This window comes from Pseudophryne corroboree, chromosome 7, assembly GCF_028390025.1.
Source record: "Pseudophryne corroboree isolate aPseCor3 chromosome 7, aPseCor3.hap2, whole genome shotgun sequence".
Lineage (NCBI taxonomy): Eukaryota > Metazoa > Chordata > Amphibia > Anura > Myobatrachidae > Pseudophryne > Pseudophryne corroboree.
In genome coordinates, this window is record NC_086450.1 from 56,466,724 (window position 1) to 56,490,274 (window position 23,551).

The 23,551-nt window shown below is 45.6% G+C and overlaps 1 protein-coding gene across 1 annotated transcript in view; it reads left to right on the forward strand.

Moving 5' to 3' along the window:
* The first annotated feature begins 325 nt into the window (after positions 1–325).
* LOC134943998 (putative methyltransferase DDB_G0268948) overlaps positions 326–23,551 on the forward strand; it is a 68,923-nt gene continuing 45,697 nt past the window's right edge. The window contains exons 1-3 of the mRNA XM_063932544.1: positions 326–436; positions 9,275–9,435; positions 19,709–19,922. Coding sequence (XP_063788614.1) covers positions 326–436; positions 9,275–9,435; positions 19,709–19,922 — 486 coding nt within the window. The remainder of the gene's footprint in view (positions 437–9,274; positions 9,436–19,708; positions 19,923–23,551) is intronic.

Sequence of the window (23,551 nt, forward strand, 5' to 3'; positions counted from 1 at the left end):
CCGGAATCCTGACCACTGACAATGCCGACAGACGGAACAGGGGCTATTCCCACTCTACGGTTGTCCACGACTGAGCCCGCAGCGTGGCGAGTATAGCGAGCCCTCAGCGTGGCGATTACAGCGAGCCCGCAAGGGGCTTCATTGCACTCCGTCCCCTTGCCGGCATTCTGACAACCGGGATCCCAGCGTCGGTATGTTGACTGCTGGGATCCCAGCCGCCGGCATTCCATACCCAGCCCATAGAAACATTTCTTCATAAAATGTCAAATAAAACAATCTGTGAAATTCATTTACTTGACACCTTTCAATGTTCAGATCTGTACAGATGGATACTGAAATATTCAAAAGTGAAGAATACTCAAAAGTCTATCAGGATAACATGGTCCCTGTTTCCGAAAAAGTACTTAACCTTATTTTAAGCTACTTGGAAGAGAAGGTAAATAAGCACCAAATGCTGTATATGCTGTGAATGATTAATAGAGAAATGATGACTATAAACAATATCCAATGGTGGATTAAGGTTTTGGGGATAGTAGTAGTGTACAGTATATTGAATTTTGATTGTTATGTAACACTGCCTTTGATTTTTATCCTACCTGATGTTCAAATTACTGAAGTGCAGAAACATCCTTCTCACAAAGGGTTGGGACATATGATTCTAGGTACAAAGTTAAATATATAAAGAACCTCACTCTTCTGCCTCATGCTCCTGCCCCACACTCTCAGGGATTAATTACATAACTAACAGTGGCTGAAGTGTTAGATATGAACAATACTCAGAGCAAGTGTAGTATACTGAAGAACTTGTGATAAAACTCCTATAAGTGTAATTGCACATACTGTAGCAGGGCCCCCTAACTAGGTATGTACCGAGTGTGCCACTGCACACATAGCTTTGCAAGGTAGGGGGCGCTGTTGGTGGCACTTGTTAATTATCTGTTTTATTTACTTTCACTTGTAGCTTTCCCCATTTTTGATGCCCAGCATCTCCTGACCCCCCCCCCCCCCTTCCCGTCACTAATACCTATATGAACTTAACTTGAGAGCTCTTTGTTATTCACTCACACTGTCCATTATTACATTCCAAGATGCTGAAATACCCGGGACTCAAACCCATCGCCTGTGGCACTGCAGTCAGACACAGTTTTCATTGATCTACTGTATCTGCCCTTACATAGAAAGCTAGAGAATTCTAACTAGGTGCAGCTTGCTTTGTACTATTTGAAAAATAAAATATCAGCATTGCAGCTGAGTAGATCTATGTTGTGTGTGTGGCTGCAAGGGATTGGATGTGCACTACACAGATATGCTCAATTGCAATGCTGATTATCAGTTTTTTTTACAAAGTTAGAAATCTCATAGTTTTTATACAGGATCAAATAGTTCAATGAGTAGAATATTTGACTGGAATGTAACAGGTTATGGGTTTGAATCCTGGGTATGGCAGTATATTGAAATGTGTTATATAATATAGGTATTGTAACTGAATAACAACGAGGTCTCGAGTTAAGTGTGTGAATTTGGCTTAAAGAGGATTTGTGCCCAAATCCATTTTCTTGCAGTGGTCTATAAATTTGTCTGCGTAACATGGGGGTCATTCCGACCCGTTCGTACGCAGCGGTTTGTCGCTGCGGTGTGAAGGGGTCTGGAATGCGCGGCGGGCGCACTGCGCACGCACATCAGTGCTCGGCGACACGGGTCGCCGGGTTACACCGCGTCCTACGAAGAAAGCCAACCGCAAGTAGATTGACACGAAGAAGGCGTTCCTGGGCGGATCCGGACCGTTGGCTGCCGTTTTCGGGGAGTGGTGAGGAAAACGCAGGCGTGTCCAGAAGAACGGAGGGTGGATGTCTGACGTCAAATCCGGCTCCAGCATCGCAGAGATCGTCGCACAGGGTAAGTATGTCCAGGGCTAGTCATGTTCTGGTTGAAATTTTTTTAGCTTAGCAGGACTGCACAAGCGATCGCAGCCCTGCTAAGCTAAAATACACTCCCCCATAGGCATGTTCTAGTTGATCGCAAAAAGTTGCTGGCTGCGATCAACTCGGGTTGACCACCCATATACAGTATATATATAAAATGTGGGAAGGGTTATCATAGCACGCGCTTTCTCTGGAACAAATTTTGTCATGCCCATTCCCCACGGGGGCATGCGCCTTATGGGGTATATTCAATAAGAGTCGGGTCCATTCCGACATGCAGTTGTTGGAATGGACCTCACAACCCCTATTCAAAGAGCGGCCAAATCCGACTGTCGGATTTGGCCGTTCCTGTTAGGGTCTCCTGCCCTGTGCTGCCACGTCGTCATGGCAACCGGGAGACAAGTGCTAGCGGAGTGACCTGAGCGCAGCTGATACTCCGGTTCGGGTCTTTTGCTGTGCAGTGGTTATAGGCTCTGTGCATGGCAGGGGATCCGGTGCTGGTTTTTGTGCTCACAGTCTGTGAGGTCTGAGTGGGGCGTGGACAGCACCTGCTTTATAAGGCCTCTTCTCAGGGTAAGCAGATGCTGCTGAATCTTTGTTGGTTAGTCAGTTTCTGAAAGTTAGCCAGTACTGTGTAGCTTTGTATTTGTTTGTTGCTTACTGCAAATAGGCCTGGGGATTTGGTATTACACTCTGCCAATCCAGACCTAGCAGTAAGACTGGAGTCAGTCGTTTAGCTTGCTGGGGTTCTGTTACTACTCTGTGAACTTAGCAAGTTTGCGGCTGTATTCTAAGACTTGCCTGTCTAATCCTGTCTCACTTTGCTAGGTGTCAGGGGTCAGTTTAGTGGCAGTAAGATGAACCTGTGCACTGCAAGTGAGAATTAGGATTGTGGAGACTCTCCTTGTGTCTATCATTCCATCTCTGACCAAGGAGTTTACTGCCACACCCGTTGGTAACCCTTTAGGGTTTTGCTGTTGCCCTTAGCAACAGCATTTCGGGTTCTCTACGTATTAAAACACAACATCTTGCTTTTCTCATCTGAGCAGTTCTAATACAAGGGAGATACCCAGTTCCTTAGCCTCTGGGCTTCTCTGTTCACTTTGTGTGTATTTTGTTACCCTATCACCTTCTGTGTACGTTATGTCATATTCCCCAGTCTGTCTGTAAGTCCATTTGTTTTGCATAACAGTTCAAACACCAGTACATTCCTGCAGGCACTGGAGTGCATAACAGTCCTGACACCAGTACTTTCCTGCAGGCACTGGTGTGCATAACATATTCAGCAGCCTAATACTCCTGTTGAAATTTTGTGGGAATATGGAGCATACCCCTCAAAATACGTTGCAACAGGTGGTCGATCAGGTGCAGGTCCTGACTCGACAATTTAATGATTTGTCCATTAAAATGCACACCTCCCAGGCTGCTGGCGGAGCTCCCGCAGCAGCAGCACCTGCAGGGGTTAAGGAGCCGAAAGTAAATCTCCCGGATCGTTTTTCTGGAGATCGCTCGCAGTTCTTTTGTTTCAAGGAGAGCTGCAAGCTATACTTCCGGCTTAGGCCTCAGTCTTCTGGGTCGGAGATTCAGCGGGTGGGCATAGTGATTTCCTTGCTACAAGGAGACCCACAGGTCTGGGCATATGGGTTGCAGCCTGACTGTCCGTCGCTTAAAAGTGTTGATGCTTTTTTTACGGCACTGGGCATGTTGTATGATGACCCTGACAAGACGGCCTCAGCCGAGGCTCAGATTTCGATCCTTAAGCAAGGGCGAAGGCCAGTTGAGGTTTACTGTACGGAGTTTCGGAGGTTGGCCCATGATACCCAGTGGAATGACCCAGCCCTGAGACACCAGTACCGAAGAGGTCTTTCTAACCAGATAAAGGACCAACTGGTACAATATCCCTTGCCTGATAGCTTGGATCAGCTCATGCAGTTATCCATCCGGGTGGATAGACGGCTGAGAGAGCGTAGGCTTGAAAGGGAGACTGAGATTTCCTTCCTTCCCAAGGGATCCTCAGACTCTGAGGAATTTTCCGAGGAGCCTATGCAGATTGGGGCTACCCGCCTCTCCTCGTGTGAGAAGACGCGGAGGAGACAGCAGCGGTTGTGTTTGTACTGTGGGAATAAAGGTCATGTGGTAGTATCATGCCCAGAAAAGCCGGAAAACTTCAGGGCCTGAGGGTGATGGGAAATATCCTGTCAGGCCAGAAGTCAGAATTTCCCAAGAAGACTTTTATCATTCCGGTGACCTTGAAGATCCTCGGTCAAACTGTCAAGACTGAGGCCTTTGTGGACAGTGGGGCTGACGGGGTTTTTATGGACCGCCAATTCGCCCTGAAACACTCTGTTCCCTTAGTACCCTTGGCATCGGAAATTGAGATTTGTGGGTTAAACGGGGAACCATTATCCCAAGGTAAAATTACCTCTTGCACTAGCCAGATTTCTTTGTTTATTGGAGCCACACACTCTGAAAAATTGTCCTTTTATGTGACAGTCTGTACTTTTGCCCCATTGGTGTTGGGGTTACCCTGGTTAAGGGCCCACAATCCTCAATTTGACTGGGTCTCTGGGGAGATTCTTAGTTGGGGTACTGATTGTTTCAGGAGTTGCTTGAGCCTTCCAGTCAGGCTCTCGCAGCTAAGTTTGCCAGGATTGCCAGGGTGTTATGCAGATTTTGCGGACGTGTTCTCCAAAAAAGTTGCAGAGGTACTACCTCCCCATCGCCCCTATGACTGTGCCATTGATTTGTTGCCAAATGCTAAGCTTCCCAAGAGCAGGTTGTACTCCCTGTCACGTCCTGAGACTCAGGCTATGGCAGAGTACATTCAGGAGAACTTGGCTAAGGGATTTATCAGACCTTCACAGTCTCCAGTTGGGTCGGGGTTCTTCTTCGTGGGTAAAAAGGACGGTTCGTTGCGACCCTGCATCGACTTCAGGGAATTGAACCGTATCACGATTAAAAACTCATACCCACTGCCTCTCATTTCGGTCTTGTTTGACCAGCTTCGTACTGCCACCATTTTTTCTAAGATTGACCTACGCGGTGCGTACAATCTAATCCGAATAAGAGAGGGGGATGAATGGAAGACTGCCTTTAATACCCACTCAGGGCATTATGAATATTTGGTGATGCCTTTTGGGCTCTGTAATGCCCCGGCAGTCTTCCAGGATTTCATGAATGATGTGCTCAGGGAATATTTGGATAGATTCTTAGTTGTATACTTAGATGACATCCTAATCTTCTCCCATTCCCTGGAGGAACATCGGAAGCATGTACGCTTAGTCCTCCAGAAACTCAGAGACCACCCGCTTGGGGCGAAGCTGGAGAAGTGTGAATTTGAAGTTCAGCAAATCGCATTTCTGGGATATATTATCTCCCCAGAAGGTTTCCAAATGGAGGGTTCCAAGGTACAGGCAGTCCTGGATTGGGTGCAGCCCACTAGTTTGAAGGCGCTTCAGCGTTTCCTGGGCTTTGCGAATTTTTATAGACGATTTATCGCTGGATTTTCGTCTATAGTGGCGCCCTTGGTGGCACTCACTAAGAAAGGGGCGGATGTTGCTCACTGGTCTTGTGAGGCTAAAGCGGCTTTTGCCCGTCTCAAAAGGGCATTTGTTTCGGCCAAGGTGCTGCGACACCCAGATACAGAGCGTCCTTTTGTGGTGGAGGTGGATGCCTCTGAGATGGGTATTGGGGCAGTGCTTTCTCAGATGGGAGTGTCTGATAATCGCCTTCATCCCTGTGCTTACTTTTCCCGTAAATTTTCGCCTGCCGAGATGAATTATGACGTGGGTAACCGGGAATTGTTGGCTATTAAGGATGCACTCGAGGAGTGGAGACACTGGCTTGAGGGGGCTAAGTTTGTGGTCTCAATTCTCACTGACCATAAGAATCTGGCATATTTAGAGTCAGCGAAGCATCTCAATGCCAGGCAGGCACGATGGGCTTTGTTTTTTGCTCGCTTTAATTTTTTGATAACATATCGCCCTGGGTCAAAAAACATCAAGGCTGATGCGCTCTCGCGGAGTTTTGCTCCAATCCAGGAGACCACCGAGGAGCCGTTGCCCATTGTTTCCCCATCATGTATTAAAGTGGGCATTACCCAGGACCTCTTATCATTAGTCCTTAGAGCACAGGAGCAGGCTCCTCCAGACCTTCCGGTAGATCTTTTGTTTGTGCCTCCTAGGTTAAGACAGCGAGTGTTCCTGGAATTCCATGCCAAGAAGTCTGCAGGTCACCCGGGTATTGCCAGAACTCGGGAGTTGCTATCTAGGGCGGTGTGGTGGCCCTCGGTGGCTAAGGATGTGGATCAGTGGGTTCGGGCATGTGACATCTGTGCCCGAAATAAGACTCCTAGAGGGGTTCCTGTTGGCCCATTACATCCACTCTCTATCCCATCTAAGCCATGGACCCACATTTCAATGGATTTTGTGGTGGACTTGCCCAAATCCTCGGGGATGACAGCCATCTGGGTTGTCGTTGACAGGTTTTCGAAGTTGGCGCACTTCGTTCCACTGGTTGGGCTGCCATCGGCCAGACGCCTGTCTGAATTATTTATGCTGCATGTTGTGCGTCTCCACGGGTTGCCACTTGATGTGGTCTCTGACCGCGGATCCCAGTTTGTGGCCAAATTCTGGAGGGCATTTTGTTCCGATCTCCAGATTTCTGTCAGCTTGTCGTCGGGCTACCATCCGCAGTCTAATGGGCAGACTGAAAGGGTGAACCAGTCCTTGGAGCAGTTCCTCAGGTGTTATGTCTCCAAGTGTCAGACTGACTGGGTTGCTCATCTGTCCATGGCGGAGTTTGCCTATAACAACGCGGCTCACTCTGCTACAGGGATCTCTCCCTTCCTTTGTGTGTATGGGCATCATCCTAAGGCCAATTCTTTTGACCCCCTGGACTCCACGCCTGGTGGTTCCTCTGTGGTTTCGGTCCTTAGAGGTATTTGGCGGAAAGTGAAGAAAGCCCTTGTGTCTGTGTCATTAGTGACCAAAAAGGGTTTTTGATAAGCGGAAAAGACCCTGCAGCTTCAAATTAGGAGACTTCGTCTGGTTGTCTACCAAGAATTTGAAGTTGAGACAGCCATCTCATAAGTTAGGCCCCCGGTTCATCGGCCCTTATAAGATCACCAGGGTTATCAATCCGGTGGCATTTCAGTTAGATCTGCCCCGTTCTTTGGGTATCAATAAAACATTTCATTGTTCCCTTTTAAAACGGGCGATTAGTAATCCTTCTTCCAGTGGAAGACCTTCCCCTCTTCTGATACGTGGCCAGAGGGAGTTTGTTGTTGAAAGGATTCTTGACTCCAAGGTGATTCGGGGTCGGCTGTCATTTTTGGTGCACTGGAAGGGGTATGGCCCGGAGGAGCGGTCGTGGGTGCGCAGTTGTGATCTTCATGCCCCCAGACTGATACGCTCTTTCTTCTCGCAGTTCCCCGATAAACCCGGTGGTAGGGGTTCTTTGACCCCTCGTCAGAGGGGGGGTACTGTTAGGGTCTCCTGCCCTGTGCTGCCACGTCGTCATGGCAACCGGGAGGCAAGTGCTAGCGGAGTGACCTGAGCGCAGCTGATACTCCGGTTCGGGTCTTTTGCTGTGCAGTGGTTATAGGCTCTGTGCATGGCAGGGGATCCGGTGCTGGTTTTTGTGCTCACAGTCTGTGAGGTCTGAGTGGGGCGTGGACAGCACCTGCTTTATAAGGCCTCTTCTCAGGGTAAGCAGATGCTGCTGAATCTTTGTTGGTTAGTAAGTTTCTGAAAGTTAGCCAGTACTGTGTAGCTTTGTATTTGTTTGTTGCTTACTGCAAATAGGCCTGGGGATTTGGTATTACACTCTGCCAATCCAGACCTAGCAGTAAGACTGGAGTCAGTCGTTTAGCTTGCTGGGGTTCTGTTACTACTCTGTGAACTTTGCAAGTTTGCGGCTGTATTCTAAGACTTGCCTGTCTAATCCTGTCTCACTTTGCTAGGTGTCAGGGGTCAGTTTAGTGGCAGTAAGCTGAACCTGTGCACTGCAAGTGAGAATTAGGATTGTGGAGACTCTCCTTGTGTCTATCATTCCATCTCTGACCAAGGAGTTTACTGCCACACCTGTTGGTAACCCTTTAGGGTTTTGCTGTTGCCCTTAGCAACAGCATTTCGGGTTCTCTACGTATTAAAACACAACATTTTGCTTTTCTCATCTGAGCAGTTCTAATACAAGGGAGATACCCAGTTCCTTAGCCTCTGGGCTTCTCTGTTCACTTTGTGTGTATTTTGTTACCCTATCACCTTCTGTGTACGTTATGTCATATTCCCCAGTCTGTCTGTAAGTCCATTTGTTTTGCATAACAGTTCAAACACCAGTACATTCCTGCAGGCACTGGAGTGCATAACAGTCCTGACACCAGTACTTTCCTGCAGGCACTGGTGTGCATAACAGTTCCCTGTGTGCTGTCCTGTCGCTGCTGTTAGCGGCTGCCGGGTGCGCTGACAGCAGTGGCGGGGTGAGCAGCGTGAGGCGGTCGGAAGGGGGAGCAGTGTGCATCGGCCGGTGGGGGATCAGTGTGCGGCGGCTTGCGGGGGAGCTTCCAGCAGCGGCCGGAGCTGGCAGTGGGAGTGATCTGTGTGGCGGCGGAGGAGGCACTGCAGGTACTATCCTCCCCGTAGCCCGCTGCACCGCTCCCCGTCTCTTCACCTCAATCCGACTTGTTTTCAAGTCGGATTGAGTTTGTCGGAAAGGGGGCCAAAAATTGTCGTATTTGGACCCGTTTCCGACAGCAGCAGGTGGATCGGCGGGAATTCTGACCGATCCACCTGCTTTCTGACAGCCTTCCGACAAGTCGGGTTTCCCGACTTGTAGGAAAAAATGTGCCCCTATTGAATAGGCCGGAATCCCTTCTGACCTATTCCAGTCGGAAACTGCCATCTTTCCGACAAGACGGCAGTTTCCGACTCTTATTGAATATCCCAATGTCTGTATTCTCTTTCTGCCACAGGGAACCAAAAAGTTTAGTTACTGTACTGTAGGGTTGGATTTCTCAAAGTTACTCACCTGTCTGTGCTCCATTCTATGCATCAGGAGTTGACTGGTTCAGAAATTAACTTACGATTTGGGTTTTGTAGCACCCACAGATGTGTTGTACAGTAAAAAGAGTGGTAGGAATTCCTGGTGAGCAGAGAAAAGCCTACATACAGCATTACACATCCTTTAGCTTCCTATGGGGACCAGACCAGTTAAGAGCATGTTCAACATTATTCTGTAGGTGATTGAAGACTCTATACATGCATGCCATTTGCCTTGATAATCCCCTACCAGAAAGTGATCTGCCACTGAGGAAATCAATAAATATGGAAATGTAATTTTTCTTTTCTCATCAGAAGGGACGACCCTTTGAACTGGCTGTAGACGCTGGCTGTGGTACTGGAAGATCAACCCGGCCTCTGGCAGAACATTTCTGCAAAGTGATTGGAATAGACATAAGTAAGAGTCAGATACATGTAGCAAGAAAATGTACACCACAAGAGAACATCACTTATCAGTGAGTAAACCGGCATGTCTTAAATCTAGAATATTAGTTGCCGCAACCTTGAAAATCACTGTGAGTAGTTCTATAATTTCCTAGCATTCTAACATTACCTCTGTTGGAAATTTGAAATTTTTACATATTTTTCTTTTTTTTATTATTCATTTATGAAAGCTAAACTTATATATACAGGTTGAGTATCCCTTATCCAAAATTCAAAATCCAACATTTTTGGGTCTCCTACTGAGATAATGACATATATATTACATATATATTATATATTATGTGTATATATAGATATATTATATAGATATATAATATAATACACACACACACACATATATATATATATATATATATATATATGTGTGTGTCATTATCTCAGTGGGGGAACCAAAAATGTGTGATTTTGAATTTTGGATAAGGGATACTCAGCCTGTATATATAGTATATATAATAGTGATGTGCACCGGACATTTTTCGGGTTTTATGTTTTGGTTTTGGATTCGGTTCCGCTGCCGTGTTTTGGATTCGGATGCGTTTTGGCAAAACCTCCCTGAAAATTTTTTGTCGGATTCGGGTGTGTTTTGGATTCAGGTGTTTTTTACAAAAAAAACTCAAAAACAGCTTAAATCATAGAATTTGGGGGTCATTTTGATCCCATAGTATTATTAACCTCAATAACCATAATTTCCACTCATTTCCAGTCTATTCTGAACACCTCACAATATTATTTTTAGTCCTAAAATTTGTACCAAGGTCGCTGAATGACTAAGCTAAGCGACCCAAGTGGCTGACACAAAAACCTGGCCCATCTAGGAGTGGCACTGCAGTGTCAGACAGGATGGCACTTCAAAAAATAAATAGTCCCCAAACAGCACATAATGCAAAGAAAAAAAGAGGTGCACCAAGGCCTATGTGTGACTAAGCTAAGCGACACAAGTGGCCGACACAAACACCTGGCCCATCTAGTAGTGTCACTGCAGTGTCAGACAGAATGGCAGATTTTAAAAATAGTCCCCAAACAGCAAATAATGCAAAGAAAAAAAAGAGGTGCAATGAGGTAGCTGTGTGGCTAATCTAAGCGACCCAAGTGGCCGACACAAACACCTGGCCCATATAGGAGTGGCACTGCAGTGTCAGACAGGATGGCAGATTTAAAAAATAGTCCCCAAACAGCACATGATGCAAAGAAAAAAAGAGGTGCAATGAAGTAGCTGTGTGGCTAAGCTAAGCAACCCAAGTGGCCGACACAAACACCTGGCCCATCTAGGAGTGGCACTGCAGTGTCAGACAGGATGGCAGATTTAAAAAATAGTCCCCAAACAGCACATGATGCAAAGAAAAAAAGAGGTGCAATGAGGTAGCTGTGTCGCTAAGCTAAGCGACCCAAGTGGCCGACACAAACACCTGGCCCATCTAGGAGTGGCACTGCAGTGTCAGACAGGATGTCAGATTTAAAAAATAGTCCCCAAACAGCACATGATGCAAAGAAAAAAAAAGGTGCACCAAGGTCGCTGGATGGATAGTATACTTGACGACACAGAGGTAGGTAGAGCAGTGGACTACTATACCGTACTGCTATATATTATATACTGGTGGTCAGCAAAATTATGCACTGTCCTCCTACTACTGCGCACAACAACTAAAATGCACCACAGGTATGGATGGATAGTATACTTGACGACACAGAGGTAGGTAGAGCAGTGGACTACTATACCGTACTGCTATATATTATATACTGGTGGTCAGCAAAATTATGCACTGTCCCCCTACTACTGCGCACAACAACTAAAATGCACCACAGGTATGGATGGATACTATACTTGACGACACAGAGGTAGGTAGAGCAGTGGACTACTGTACCGTACTGGTATATATTATATACTGGTGGTCAGCAAAATATGCACTGTCCTCCTACTACTGCGCACAACAACTAAAATGCACCACAGGTATGGATGGATAGTTTACTTGACGACACACAGGTAGGTAAAGCAGTGGACTACTGTACCGTACTGCTATATATTATATACTGGTGGTCAGCAAAATTATGCACTGTCCTCCTACTACTGCGCACAACAACTAAAATGCACCACAGGTATGGATGGATAGTTTACTTGACGACACAGAGGTAGGTAAAGCAGTGGACTACTGTACCGTACTGCTATATATTATATACTGGTGGTCAGCAAAATTATGCACTGTCCTCCTACTATATATATACTGCGCAAAACTTAAATGCCCCACAGGTATGGATGGATAGTATACTTGACGACAAAGAGATAGGTAGAGCAGTGGACTACTGTACCGTACTGCTATATATTATATACAGGTGGTCAGCAAAATTATGAACTGTCCTCCTACTACTGCGCACAACAACGAAAATGCACCACCGGTATGGATGGATAGTATACTTGACGACACAGAGGTAGGTAGAGCAGTGGACTACTGTACCGTACTGCTATATATTATATACTGGTGGTCAGCAAAATTATGCACTGTCCTCCTACTATATATATACTGCGCAAAACTTAAATGCACCACAGGTATGGATGGATATTATACTTGACGACACAGAGGTAGGTAGAGCAGTGGACTACTGTACCGTACGGCTATATATTATATACTGGTGGTCAGCAAAATGATACACTGTCCTCCTACTGCTGTGCACAACAACTCTAATGCACCACAGGTATGGATGGATAGTATACTTGACGACACAGAGGTAGGTAGAGCAGTGGACTACTGTACCGTACTGCTATATATTATATACTGGTGGTCAGCAAAATTATGCACTGTCCTCCTACTACTGCGCACAACAACTAAAATGCACCACAGGTATGGATGGATAGTATACTTGACGACACATAGGTAGGTAGAGCAGTGGACTACTGTACCGTACTGCTATATATTATTTACTGGTGGTCAGTAAAATTATGCACTGTCCTCCTACTATATATATACTGCGCAAAACTTAAATGCACCACAGGTATGGATGGATAGTATACTTGACGACACAGAAGTAGGTAGAGCAGTGGACTACTGTACCGTACTGCTATATATTATATACTGGTGGTCAGCAAAATTATGCACTGTCCTCCTACTATATATATACTACGCAAAACTTAAATGCACTACAGGTATGGATGGATAGTATACTTGACGACACAGAGGTAGGTAGAGCAGTGGACTACTGTACCGTACTGATATAATACTGGTGGTCACTGGTCAGCAAAATTCTGCACTGTCCTCCTACTATATACTACAACGCAGCAGGGATATGGAGCGTTTTTCAGGCAGAGAATGTATAATACTGGTGGTCACTGGTCAGCAAAACTCTGCACTGTCCTCCTACTATATAATACTGGTGGTCCCCAGTCCCCACAATAAAGCACACTGAGCACAGATATTTGCAGCACACTGAGCACAAATATGGAGCGTTTTTCAGGCAGAGAACGTAGATATTTTCAGCACACTGAGCACAGATATTTGCAAGCACACTGAGCACAGATATTTGCAGCACACTGAGCACAGATATTTGCAGCACACTGAACACAACTGAGAGAATGCTGCACACGTCCTCTCCCTATCATCTCCAATGCACGAGTTAAAATGGCGGCGACGCGCGGCTCCTTATATAGAATACGAATTCCGCGAGAATCCGACAGCGGGATGACGTTTGGGCGCGCTCGGGTTAACCGAGCAAGGCGGGAGGATCCGAGTCTGCCTCGGACCCATGTAAAATTGGTGAAGTTCGGGGGGGTTCGGATTCCGGGGAACCGAACCCGCTCATCTCTAGTGTATATATATATATATATATATATATATATATATATATGCACTTATATATTTATCTTAAAATGTAGTCTATTGGGGTCACAATAGGGACACACAGTGGATGTGAAAGTGACTGTTAGACAACACAGGATGCTCGGTTTACTGGATAAACAGCAAGTACCAGTGGCGTGCGGTGAGGTCAGTGGCTGGTGAGGCACTACAGCCATAATGTCCGCCGAATCTGCCGATGACCCCTACCGCCGCCGAGCCAATGCCCGCTACTGCCCCTGAGTCGATCCCCGCTGCCACCGCCACCGGCTTACAAACTCGGCCACCATAAACTGACCCATCCCTCCGCCACTAATTTGCATCTCACTCCGATGCCGCCAATGCCCGCTGCCTGCCTGCTCATCATACTTGTGATATATTGTACATTTTTATAGAAAAAAAATGAGTGTTTGGTACTGGGAAGGGTGTGGGAGGAGGACATGAATGCAATTCTGTTGTCCAGGGCTTCCATTAACTTAATGGAGAAGGGTCTGAATGGTTTAAAAAATGTAAAAAAAAAATGTGTGAGGTCCCCCCTCCTAAGTATAACCAGCCTCGGGCTCTTTGAGCCGGTCCTAGTTGTTTAAATACTGGGGAAAAATTGGACAGGGGTTCCCCGTATTTAGACAACCAGCACCGGGCTCTTAGTCCGGTCCTGGTTCCAAAAATACGTGGAACAAAAGATGTAGGGTTCCCCCGTATTTTTAAAACCAGCACCGGGCTCCACTAGCCAGGGACATAATGCCACAGCCGGGGGACACATTTACGTAGGTCCCTGCGGCCATGGCATTACCCCCCCCCAACTAGTCACCACTGGCTTGGGTTCCCTGGAGGAGTGGGGACCCCTTAAATCAAGGGGTCTTCCCCCCCTCCAGGCACCCAAGGGCCAGGGGTGAAGCCCGAGGCTGTCCCCAGCACCCCTGGGCGGTGGGTGCCAGGCTGATAATCATGAGTGTTAAAAAAAGAATATTGTTTTTTGTTGTGGAACTACAAGGCCCAGAAAGCCTCCCCCGCTTGCTGGTACTTGGAGAACCTCAAGTACCAGCATTCGGGGAAATAAGGGGCTCGCTGGTACTTGTAGTTCTACAACAAAAAAAATACCCAAATAAAAACACAACACACACACCGTGAAAGTAAAATTTTATTATAACACACTTACACGCTCACACATACTTACCTACATCCCACGCCGAGAATCACGTCCACTTGTCCAGTAGAATCCTTATAGCGGACCTGTAAAAAAATGAGAGATTACTTACCTACATCCCACGCCGAGAATCACGTTCACTTGTCCAGAATAATCAGAATCCAATACGGGTACCTGTAACAGTGCATGAAAAATAAGTAGTTACAGAGGGGGAAAAGGAGAGAGAGAGAGAGAGAGAGAGAGAGAGAGAGAGAGAGAGAGAGAGAGAGAGAGAGAGAACAGCCGCACACAAGAGAGAGGCTCACTTGTCGCTCTGGCCCGTTGCTTAGTAACGGGACGCTTGGCAGCAACAAGCAGTCTGACGGGATCTGGAGGCGGACGGCTGCAGAGACGGACAGGATCTGGAGGCGGGCGGCCCAGTGGAGAGGTGAGCACTGCGGGGACATTTTACACAAAACAAATAGAAAACGAACTCACCCCTCACTCCTGCTTGAGCCCACGCCGGTCACAGCTGCCGGGTCCCACCGCCTCTTCCGCCTCCAGCGTCGCGTGGGTGATTGGACAGCGGATCCAGCACTTGATCCGCTGACCAATCACAGGTGCCTCGCTGACATGGGGGTGGTGTCCCTGTCAGCGAGGCACTTCTTTCAGTGCCGCTTTCCCTATCTATTTAAATGGGCTTATACAGCCCAGTGCTTGGCCTCGCCCCCCGCTCTGCCCCGTTCTCATTATCTACGGGAGGCACTGCTATCAGTGCCTCCCAAATGCATTTACATGCATCAAATTATTACAATTAAATAAAGAAGATACTTATGACACAGACTATGTGTCATAAGTATCTTCTTTGTATGATTGTAATAATTAATCACAGGGGAGGCACTGCCTCCCCTGCCTCCCCTGACTGCACGTCCCTGGCAAGTACAGTACTGCACATGGTAAAGAACACAGTTTTAATGCAAGGGTTTACCGCAGTGGGGAGGTGGTCGACATCATAAGGTCTACAGTCAAAAGGTCAACAGGGTAAAAATTAGAGATGAGCGGGTTCGGTTCGTCAAGATACAAACCCCCCCGAACTTCACCTATTTTACACGGTTCCGAGGCAGCCTCGGATCTTCCCGCCTTGCTCGGTTAACCCGAGCGCGCCCGAACGTCATCATCCCGCTGTTGTATTCTCGCGAGATTCGTATTCTATAGAAGGAGCTGCGCGTCACCGCCATTTTCACTCGTGCTTTGCAGATGATAGCGAGAGGACGTGGCTGCGTTCTCTCAGTTTCTGTGTTCACTGTTCAGTGTGCTGCAAATATCTGTGCTCAGTGTGCTGCAAATATCTGTGCTCAGTGTGCTGCAAATATCTACGTTCTCTGCCTGAAAACGCTCCATATCTGTGCTGCATTGTAGGAGGACAGTGCAGAATTTTGCTGACCACCAGTATATATATATATATATATATAGCAGTACGGTACAGTAGTCCATTGCTCTACCTCTGTGTCGTCAAATATACTATCCATATCTGTGCTGCATTGTAGTTGTGCGCAGTATATAGTAGGAGGACAGTGCAGAATTTTGCTGACCACCAGTATATATATATATATATATATAAATATATATATATAGCAGTACGGTACAGTAGTCCATTGCTCTACCTCTATGTCGTCAAGTAGACTATCCATATCTGTGCTGCATTGTAGTTGTGTGCAGTATATAGTGGGAGGACAGTGCAGAATTTTGCTGACCACCAGCATATATATATAGCAGTACGGTACAGTAGGCCATTGCTATTGATATATTACTGGCATATAATTCCACACATTAAAAGATGGAGAACAAAAATGTGGAGGGAGGCTGGCCACTTGGGTCGCTTAGCTTAGCCATCCAGCGACCTTGGTGCACCTCTTTTTTTCTTTGCATCATGTGCTGTTTGGGGACAATTTTTTTAAGTGCCATCCTGTCTGACACTGCAGTGCCACTCCTAGATGAGCCAGGTGTTTGTGCCGCCCACTTGGGTCGCTTAGCTTAGTCATCCAGCAACCTCGGTGTAAATTTTAGGACTAAAAATAATATTGTGAGGTGTTCGGAATAGACTGAAAATGTGTGGAAATGATGGTTATTGAGGTTAGTAATACTATGGGATCAAAATTACCCCCAAATTCTATGATTTAAGCTGTTTTTGAGGGTTTTTTGAAAAATAACACCCGAATCCAAAACACACGACAAAAAAATTTCAGGGAGGTTATGCCAAATCGCGTCCGAATCCAAAACACGGGCGCGGAACCGAATCCAAAACCAAAACACAAAACCCGAAAAATTTCCGGTGCACATCACTAGTAAAAATGTCGAAAGGGTCAAAAGGTCGCCACATGTTTTTTTTTTTATTTCACAATTTTACAACTTTTGCAACATTTACTATCCATGTCACAAACTATTACCTTTAGTAACCATGTGGCGAGCGAAGCCACCGAACCCGAAATGTGGCGAACTAACGCATTTCATCAAATATACTATCCATGTCACAAACTAGTACCATTGAGATGGGTATGGTATGTCTGCTGCCATGATCCCACCAGTCAGCATACCGACACGGGGATCCCAGCAGCAGAATTCCAATGCAGAAGGGGGGAGTGGCAAGCACAACAAAGCCCCTTGTGGGCTTGCTTCGCTCGCCACGCAGCGGGCTCTTGCCACAGGTTCTATTCCCACTCTATGGATGTCGTGGACACCCATGAGTGGGAATAGACCCTGTAGGTCAGCACTCCGACTGTTAGCATTTTGCGCATTTGGGATTCCGGCATCGGCAAGCTCACCGCTGGGATCCGAAGCGCCGTCACATGATCTACATCTCGTACCATTAGTAACCTTGTGGCGAGCAAAGTGGAGCGGACTGAGCGACCAAGCCTGAAGCGTGGTGAACGAAGCGAGCACGCGAGGGGACGCATTTCAACAAATTGGGGTAAAAAAAATTAAAACACAGTATAAACACCAATTTGTTTGTGTGTCGATCTTTTGACCCTGTATACCTTTAGACCATGTCAGCCTTTTGTCTGTCGACTTTGTGACTGTCTATCTTTTAACTTACGACCTTTTGATTCTGCTGACCTCGTGACCCTGTCGACCTTGTGACCCTGTCTACCTTCTGACCCTGTCAACCTTGTGACTGTCTATCTTCTGTATCACACTCCCGCAGTGGCATCAACAAAAGGCTATTGCAGGTAACTGGGTGTCTCACCTCTAGGAGCTAAGAACTGTGGGGTAGAACTTTGATGGGGATTACCGGTAACTGCGCACATTATGTGATGCAGTTATCACTCCCGTGTATTGATGTAGTGTAGTGTGCTGGCATTTTGGTGTCACCCCCTGGAAGGGTGGCACCCGGGAGTGGCCCACACCCCTCTTGTGATGCCTGTGCACTGACCATTGTAACAGCAGCCGCTGTCATTGCGGCATGATTAGCACTGTGCTCGGCTGTCCTTTCCAACAACCAAGGATTGCGCATAAAGAAATAAATAAAGTTTTTTTTTTTCAATAATGTTGTGGTGCCTCTGGGAGAAAATGACCAGCGCATGCATAGATGTATGAAAGTACGGTCAATAACAGTGGCTACAGCCCAAACAGGGAGATTGCAATTTTAATTTGCCAGACTCATCGCTAAAAATGGAGTGGCCTCACAGGAAGAGACTACCTTACACCCCTGTTTTTTTCTGCACCCCCTCCGCCCACCCATAGTACTCCGCTCGTGGGGGGGGATCAAGTTTCGCAAAATTCTCCCTGAGAGAAGTACTATGGGAGGGAGGAGGGGGGCAGGATGGGAGTCACAAAGTGCTGCTGCCGGCACCGCGTGCGACCACACAGCTCGCCTACCGCAGGAAACAGCACTGTCTCTGACCACAAGTGTTACTATAGTACTTATCTATATGACCCCATACCTCCTAATTATGTAATTTTGGGCAAATTATCTTATTTATTAAGACGGTGGTTCCCAAACTGGTTGCTGTGGCACCCTGAGGTGCCTTGGGGTGCCCTGGGTTGATGGTCGAGAGCCAATTCAAATTGTTTGTGGTCAATGTGAAAGGCAAAACTAGTGCTTGTGGCTTCCAATAACAAAATATGCGAACAAACAGAAGCAAATGCTTTTCCTCTCCATATAACTGAACCTGAGGATAACATATAAACACAATGTAGTTAATTTAATAATTTTATTTCTGAATTTGACAATAAGAAACTTTTTGCCTAGGGGTTCTGTGAAAAAAAGTCTGCTAGTCCAGGGCTCCGTGATTCCAAAAAGTTTGGGAAACAGAGTATTAAGATGTAACTCTACTGCCGTCTATTGGTTAAAGTTGTAACTGTTTTTGTCCTATTTGAGACAATTCACAACAATGTCATGAGGCAGAACTATTGGATTTAAATCTAATGCTACAGTAGTTGTGATATTGTCAGAGCAAACCTTTGTGCATGTACTGTAGCTATGCAAATATTTTCTTCTCAACAACTGTGTTCACTAAACCTTTTAAGTTTGTGTATTCATTGTCATCTCTCTGTCCATCATGGATATTCTCTAAAACTGAGAGCTGGTTGTTACAGTTTAGTGCAATGAGACCATAGACAGAAAATATATGTAGCACTCAGATACATAAATAAAACTTAAACAACCTTAAAATACACATAGAAAAATAAAATCTAGAATTTATCTTATCACATGCAAGAATAGCAACCACTTCTGTACTACTTAGACACTGGGATAGGACTCAGGAGGAGAGAGAGTGTGTGTGTGTGTGTGTGTGTGTGTGTGTGTGTGTGTGTGTGTGTGTGTGTGTGTGTGTGTGTGTGTGTGTGTGTGTGTGTGTGTGTGTGTGTGTGTGTGTGTGTGTGTGTGTGTGTGTGTGTGTGTGTGTGTGTGTGTGTGTGTGTGTGTGTGTGTGTGTGTGTGTGTGTGTGTGTCTCTCTATCTAGACTTGAATGTTCTCATTAGATAACAGGTTACACAGGATCTAGATACTCAGGTTGGGAGGAGGAGAAGAAGGGATTCCTGAATCACTTATAGCTCTCTCCCTCCTCCTATCTCTCCTCTGGCCTGGAAGCTCCCTCTGTATCTTATCTTATGATACTCCCGTGTCTCTGCCTGCACTGCATACTGTCCTGCTCACATTCTGTCTGCCTGGATCTGCTGCTGCATCGAAGGGAGAGCTAGCGATGTCAGTTTGCTCCAGCTGGGGGGGCCCCAGACAGAGGTGGGCCCAGTGTACAGAATTCACTGCGTACCACTCTTAATCTGACTATGATCTGACTATACTAAAATTGACCATTTGTGACTTTTCTTCACAGGATTTCCCCAGCTGAGAAGATGCCTTTGGAAGATGCCTCTGTGGATCTGATTAATGTAGATCTTGCTGCTCATTGGTTCCTTGCAGACCAATTCATTTTAGAAGTAAATCGTGTACTTAAGAAAAGAGGCTGTCTGGCATTGCATGCTTTGTATCCAAAGTTTGCCTTACAATATAAAAATTGTTCAGAGAAACTAACAAACATTTGTGATGAGGTGAGACTAGACTTTGTGTTGCCACAAATTGTATGCTGGTTTTTGTAGAATATATGGCAAACAAAACATAGAAACAGCAACTTGATACATCAGGCTCCAACTTACTGCACAGAACAGCTTATTTGGGCATATACTGCACTGCTCACAAATAGATGAGTACAGTAGATAAAAAGTGCAAAATATTAAGGTGTTTATAATTTATAGTTGAACTCATTTACACATTGAAGATATGTAGGAAAGAAATAACGCAAAGCAAAGAGAGTGCTTACTCTACGTGTATTAGATTAAATAAACACATCTCAAGATGGTCATAAGCAGTAGTTGCAAGTCCTGGAATACCTTGTGGCCATATTGGGGGGTATCCAATTTAATTCGATACGTTTTAGGCGGGTGAAAACGGATGGATATCACGATGGATATCACGATTAAAGACCGATGATTGTGGTATCCAATTAGGGTTCGTTTTCATAGGCTGAAAACGAACCCGTGATCGCACGAAAACACATGGGATATGGGATAATTCCCTGATCCAATGTTTTATCGCGTCTCCATAATCCGCGATAAGTGCCGACATTGGGGGAAGAGGGTTTAACTAGCCACATCAGGGATAATAGGATAGCCCCCACAATACAATTAATGACAGTTAATGACAGTGGGTAATTTGATACCGCCCATTGCATTTGAGGAATTCTAATTGCTGGAGAATATACTGTAACAGTCAAAGGCACAGAGTTATCAAGCCTTGGAGAGTGATAAATTGCACGGAGATAAAGTACCAACCAATAGTACAGTACAGTAGGCCATTGCTGTATCTTGCAGCTCTGTGTCAAGTATTCTATGTCTGTGCTGCATTATTGTGAGCAGTATATAGTAGGACAGTGCAGCATTTTGGTGACCAGCAGTATACATATAGTACAGTACAGTAGGCCATTGCTGTATCTTGCAGCTCTGTGTCACTGCAAGTATCCATTCCATATCTGTGCTGCATTGTTGTGAGCAGTATATAGTAGTACAGTGCAGCATTGTGGTGACCACCAGTATATAGTAGTACAGTACAGTAGGACATTGCTGTATCTTGCAGCTCTGGGTTACTTCTAGTATTCTGATCAGTGCTTAATATCTGTGCTCAGTGTCAGTGCTGCATTGTGGTGACCAGTATACTACAGTACAATAGTCCAGTGCTGTTCTTGCTGCTCGGTGTCAGTTCTCCGTAGTATCATCCGTGATCAGTATAATCAGTTCTCAGTATAATCAGTGCGCTGTTAGACGTGTGCCCGTTTTCCGCCATTAGTGCAGTGGGATTTAGACAATTGATGAAGTTATTGTGTCCCTGGTACAAAATCCCATCTAGATTCCACTTCACTAGGCAGGCAATAGCGAGATTTTACCAATTAATATCAGTGATTTATAATTATTAATTACAGTGATCTTGCCAAATAATTCCAGTGATTTTGTCATTTTCTTCCAGTGATTTGGACCAATAATACCATTGATTAGAATGAATAATTCCTGTGATATTGAGGTGTTTGTGTCGCTTAGCTTAGCCGTCCAGCGACCACAGTGCACCTCTTTTTCTCTTTTTTTTGCATCATGTGCTGTTCGGGGCCAATTTTTTTAAGTGCCATCTTGTCTGACACTGCATTGCCACTTCTAGATGGGCCATGTGTTTGTGCCGCCCTCTTGGGTCGCTTAGCTTAGTCATCCAGCGACCTCGGTGCAAATTTTAGGACTAAAAAAAGTATTGTGAGGTGAGAGGTGTTCAGAATAGACTGGAAATGAGTGGAAATTGTGGTTATTGAGGTTAATAATACTATAGGATCAAAATTACCCCCAAATTATATGATTTAAGCTGTTTTTGAGGGGCTTTTGAAAAAAAAACACCCAAATCCAAAACACACCCGAATCCGACAAAAAATTTTCAGGGAGGTTTTGCAAAAACACGTCCGAATCCAAAACACAGCCACGGAACCGAATCCAAAACCAAAACACAAAACCCAAAAAATTTCCGGTGCACATCTCTATAGTAGAAATCAGTCCAGAGAAAATCCTAGGATCAAGAGCTTTTATAATCAACGAAGAATTTGTTGGGAATTGAAAAGCCAAATAATAAATTTCATCACTCTTTGAAAGCAGTTAAAAACTCCTTATATTCAATCTTACAATTTTGTTTGGATGGTAGAAATAGCATTTAAATGTAGATAAACTGAGCTGTAGTACAAGACAAGTTGAGCCCCTGTAGACCATTAGAAATTTCAGGGTTTGTGAGTCAAAATGATAACGGGATTAGAGATGTGAGCCAACCCCCTGTCTGTCAGTGCAGTGCCACTCCTCGATGGGCTTAGTCATCCAGCAACCTCGGTGCACCTCTTTTTTTCTTTGCATCATGTGCTGTTTGGGGCCTAGTTTTTAAATCTGCCATCCTGTCTAACACTGCAGTGCCACTCCTATATGGGCCAGGTGTTTGTGCCACAAACTTGTGTCACTTAGCTTAGATATCCAGCAACCTAGGTGCACCTCTTTTTTTCTTTGCATCATGTGCTGTTTGGGGCCTAGTTTTTAAATCTGTCATCCTGTCTGACACTGCAGTGTCACTCCTAGATGGGCCAGGTGTTTGTGCCACCCACTTGTGTCACTTAGCTTAGTCATCCAGCTACCTCGGTGCAACCTTTTGGCCTAAAAACAATATTGTGAGATGTTCAGAATAGACTGGAAATGAGTGGAAATGAATGTTATTGAGGTTAATAATACCGTAGGATCAAAATTACCCCCAAATTCTGTGATTTTAGCTTTTTAGTTTTTTTTCAAAATCATCCAAATCTAAAACCTAAACCGAAACCCGAAAGGGTGGTTTTGGCAAAAACCAATCCAGATCCTAAACATGAGCAGGGATCCAATTCCAAAACTAGAGTTGAGCGGGTTCAGATCACCGAGAACCGAACCCCCCCGAACTCCACGTGTCAAACACGGGTCCGAGCCAGGCTAGGTTGTTCCCGCCTGACTTGGAAAACCCGAACGAAGCAAAACGTCATCATCCCGCTGTCGGATTCTCGCGAGATTCGGATTCCATATAAAGAGCCGCGCGTCGCCACCATTTTCACTCGTGCATTGTAGAGAGTACAGATAGGAGATGGCTACGTTCTCTCAATGTCAAATCTCAATATCAGTGCTCAGTATCAGTGCTTATTGCTGCTCAGTAATACTAGTACAGTGTCTCTCTTGTGCTGCATCTTGCTGCTGTAGGGTGCTGTGGTAGTAATGTCCTGTGACTGTGTATCGTTCATCATCATTCCAGTCACAGTGGTATCTGGGGGGGTGACAATTCCAGAGTGCTTTTGTGCTGTTCACTAATACTAGTACAGTGTCTTGTGCTGCATCGTGGTGCTCAGTGTCAGTTCTCCGTAGTATCATCAGTGCTCAGTATCACTGCTCATTGTCTTGTGGTGCTCAGTAATACTACATTACTAATACTAGTACAGTGTCTTGTGCTGCATCTTGCTGCTGTAGGGTGCTGTGGTAGTGTCCTGTCACTGTGCATAGGTCATCATCATTCCAGTCACAGTGGTATCTGGTATCTATCTAGTGGTATCTAATTCCAGACATTACTGCCGTCTAATTCCAGATATATTACT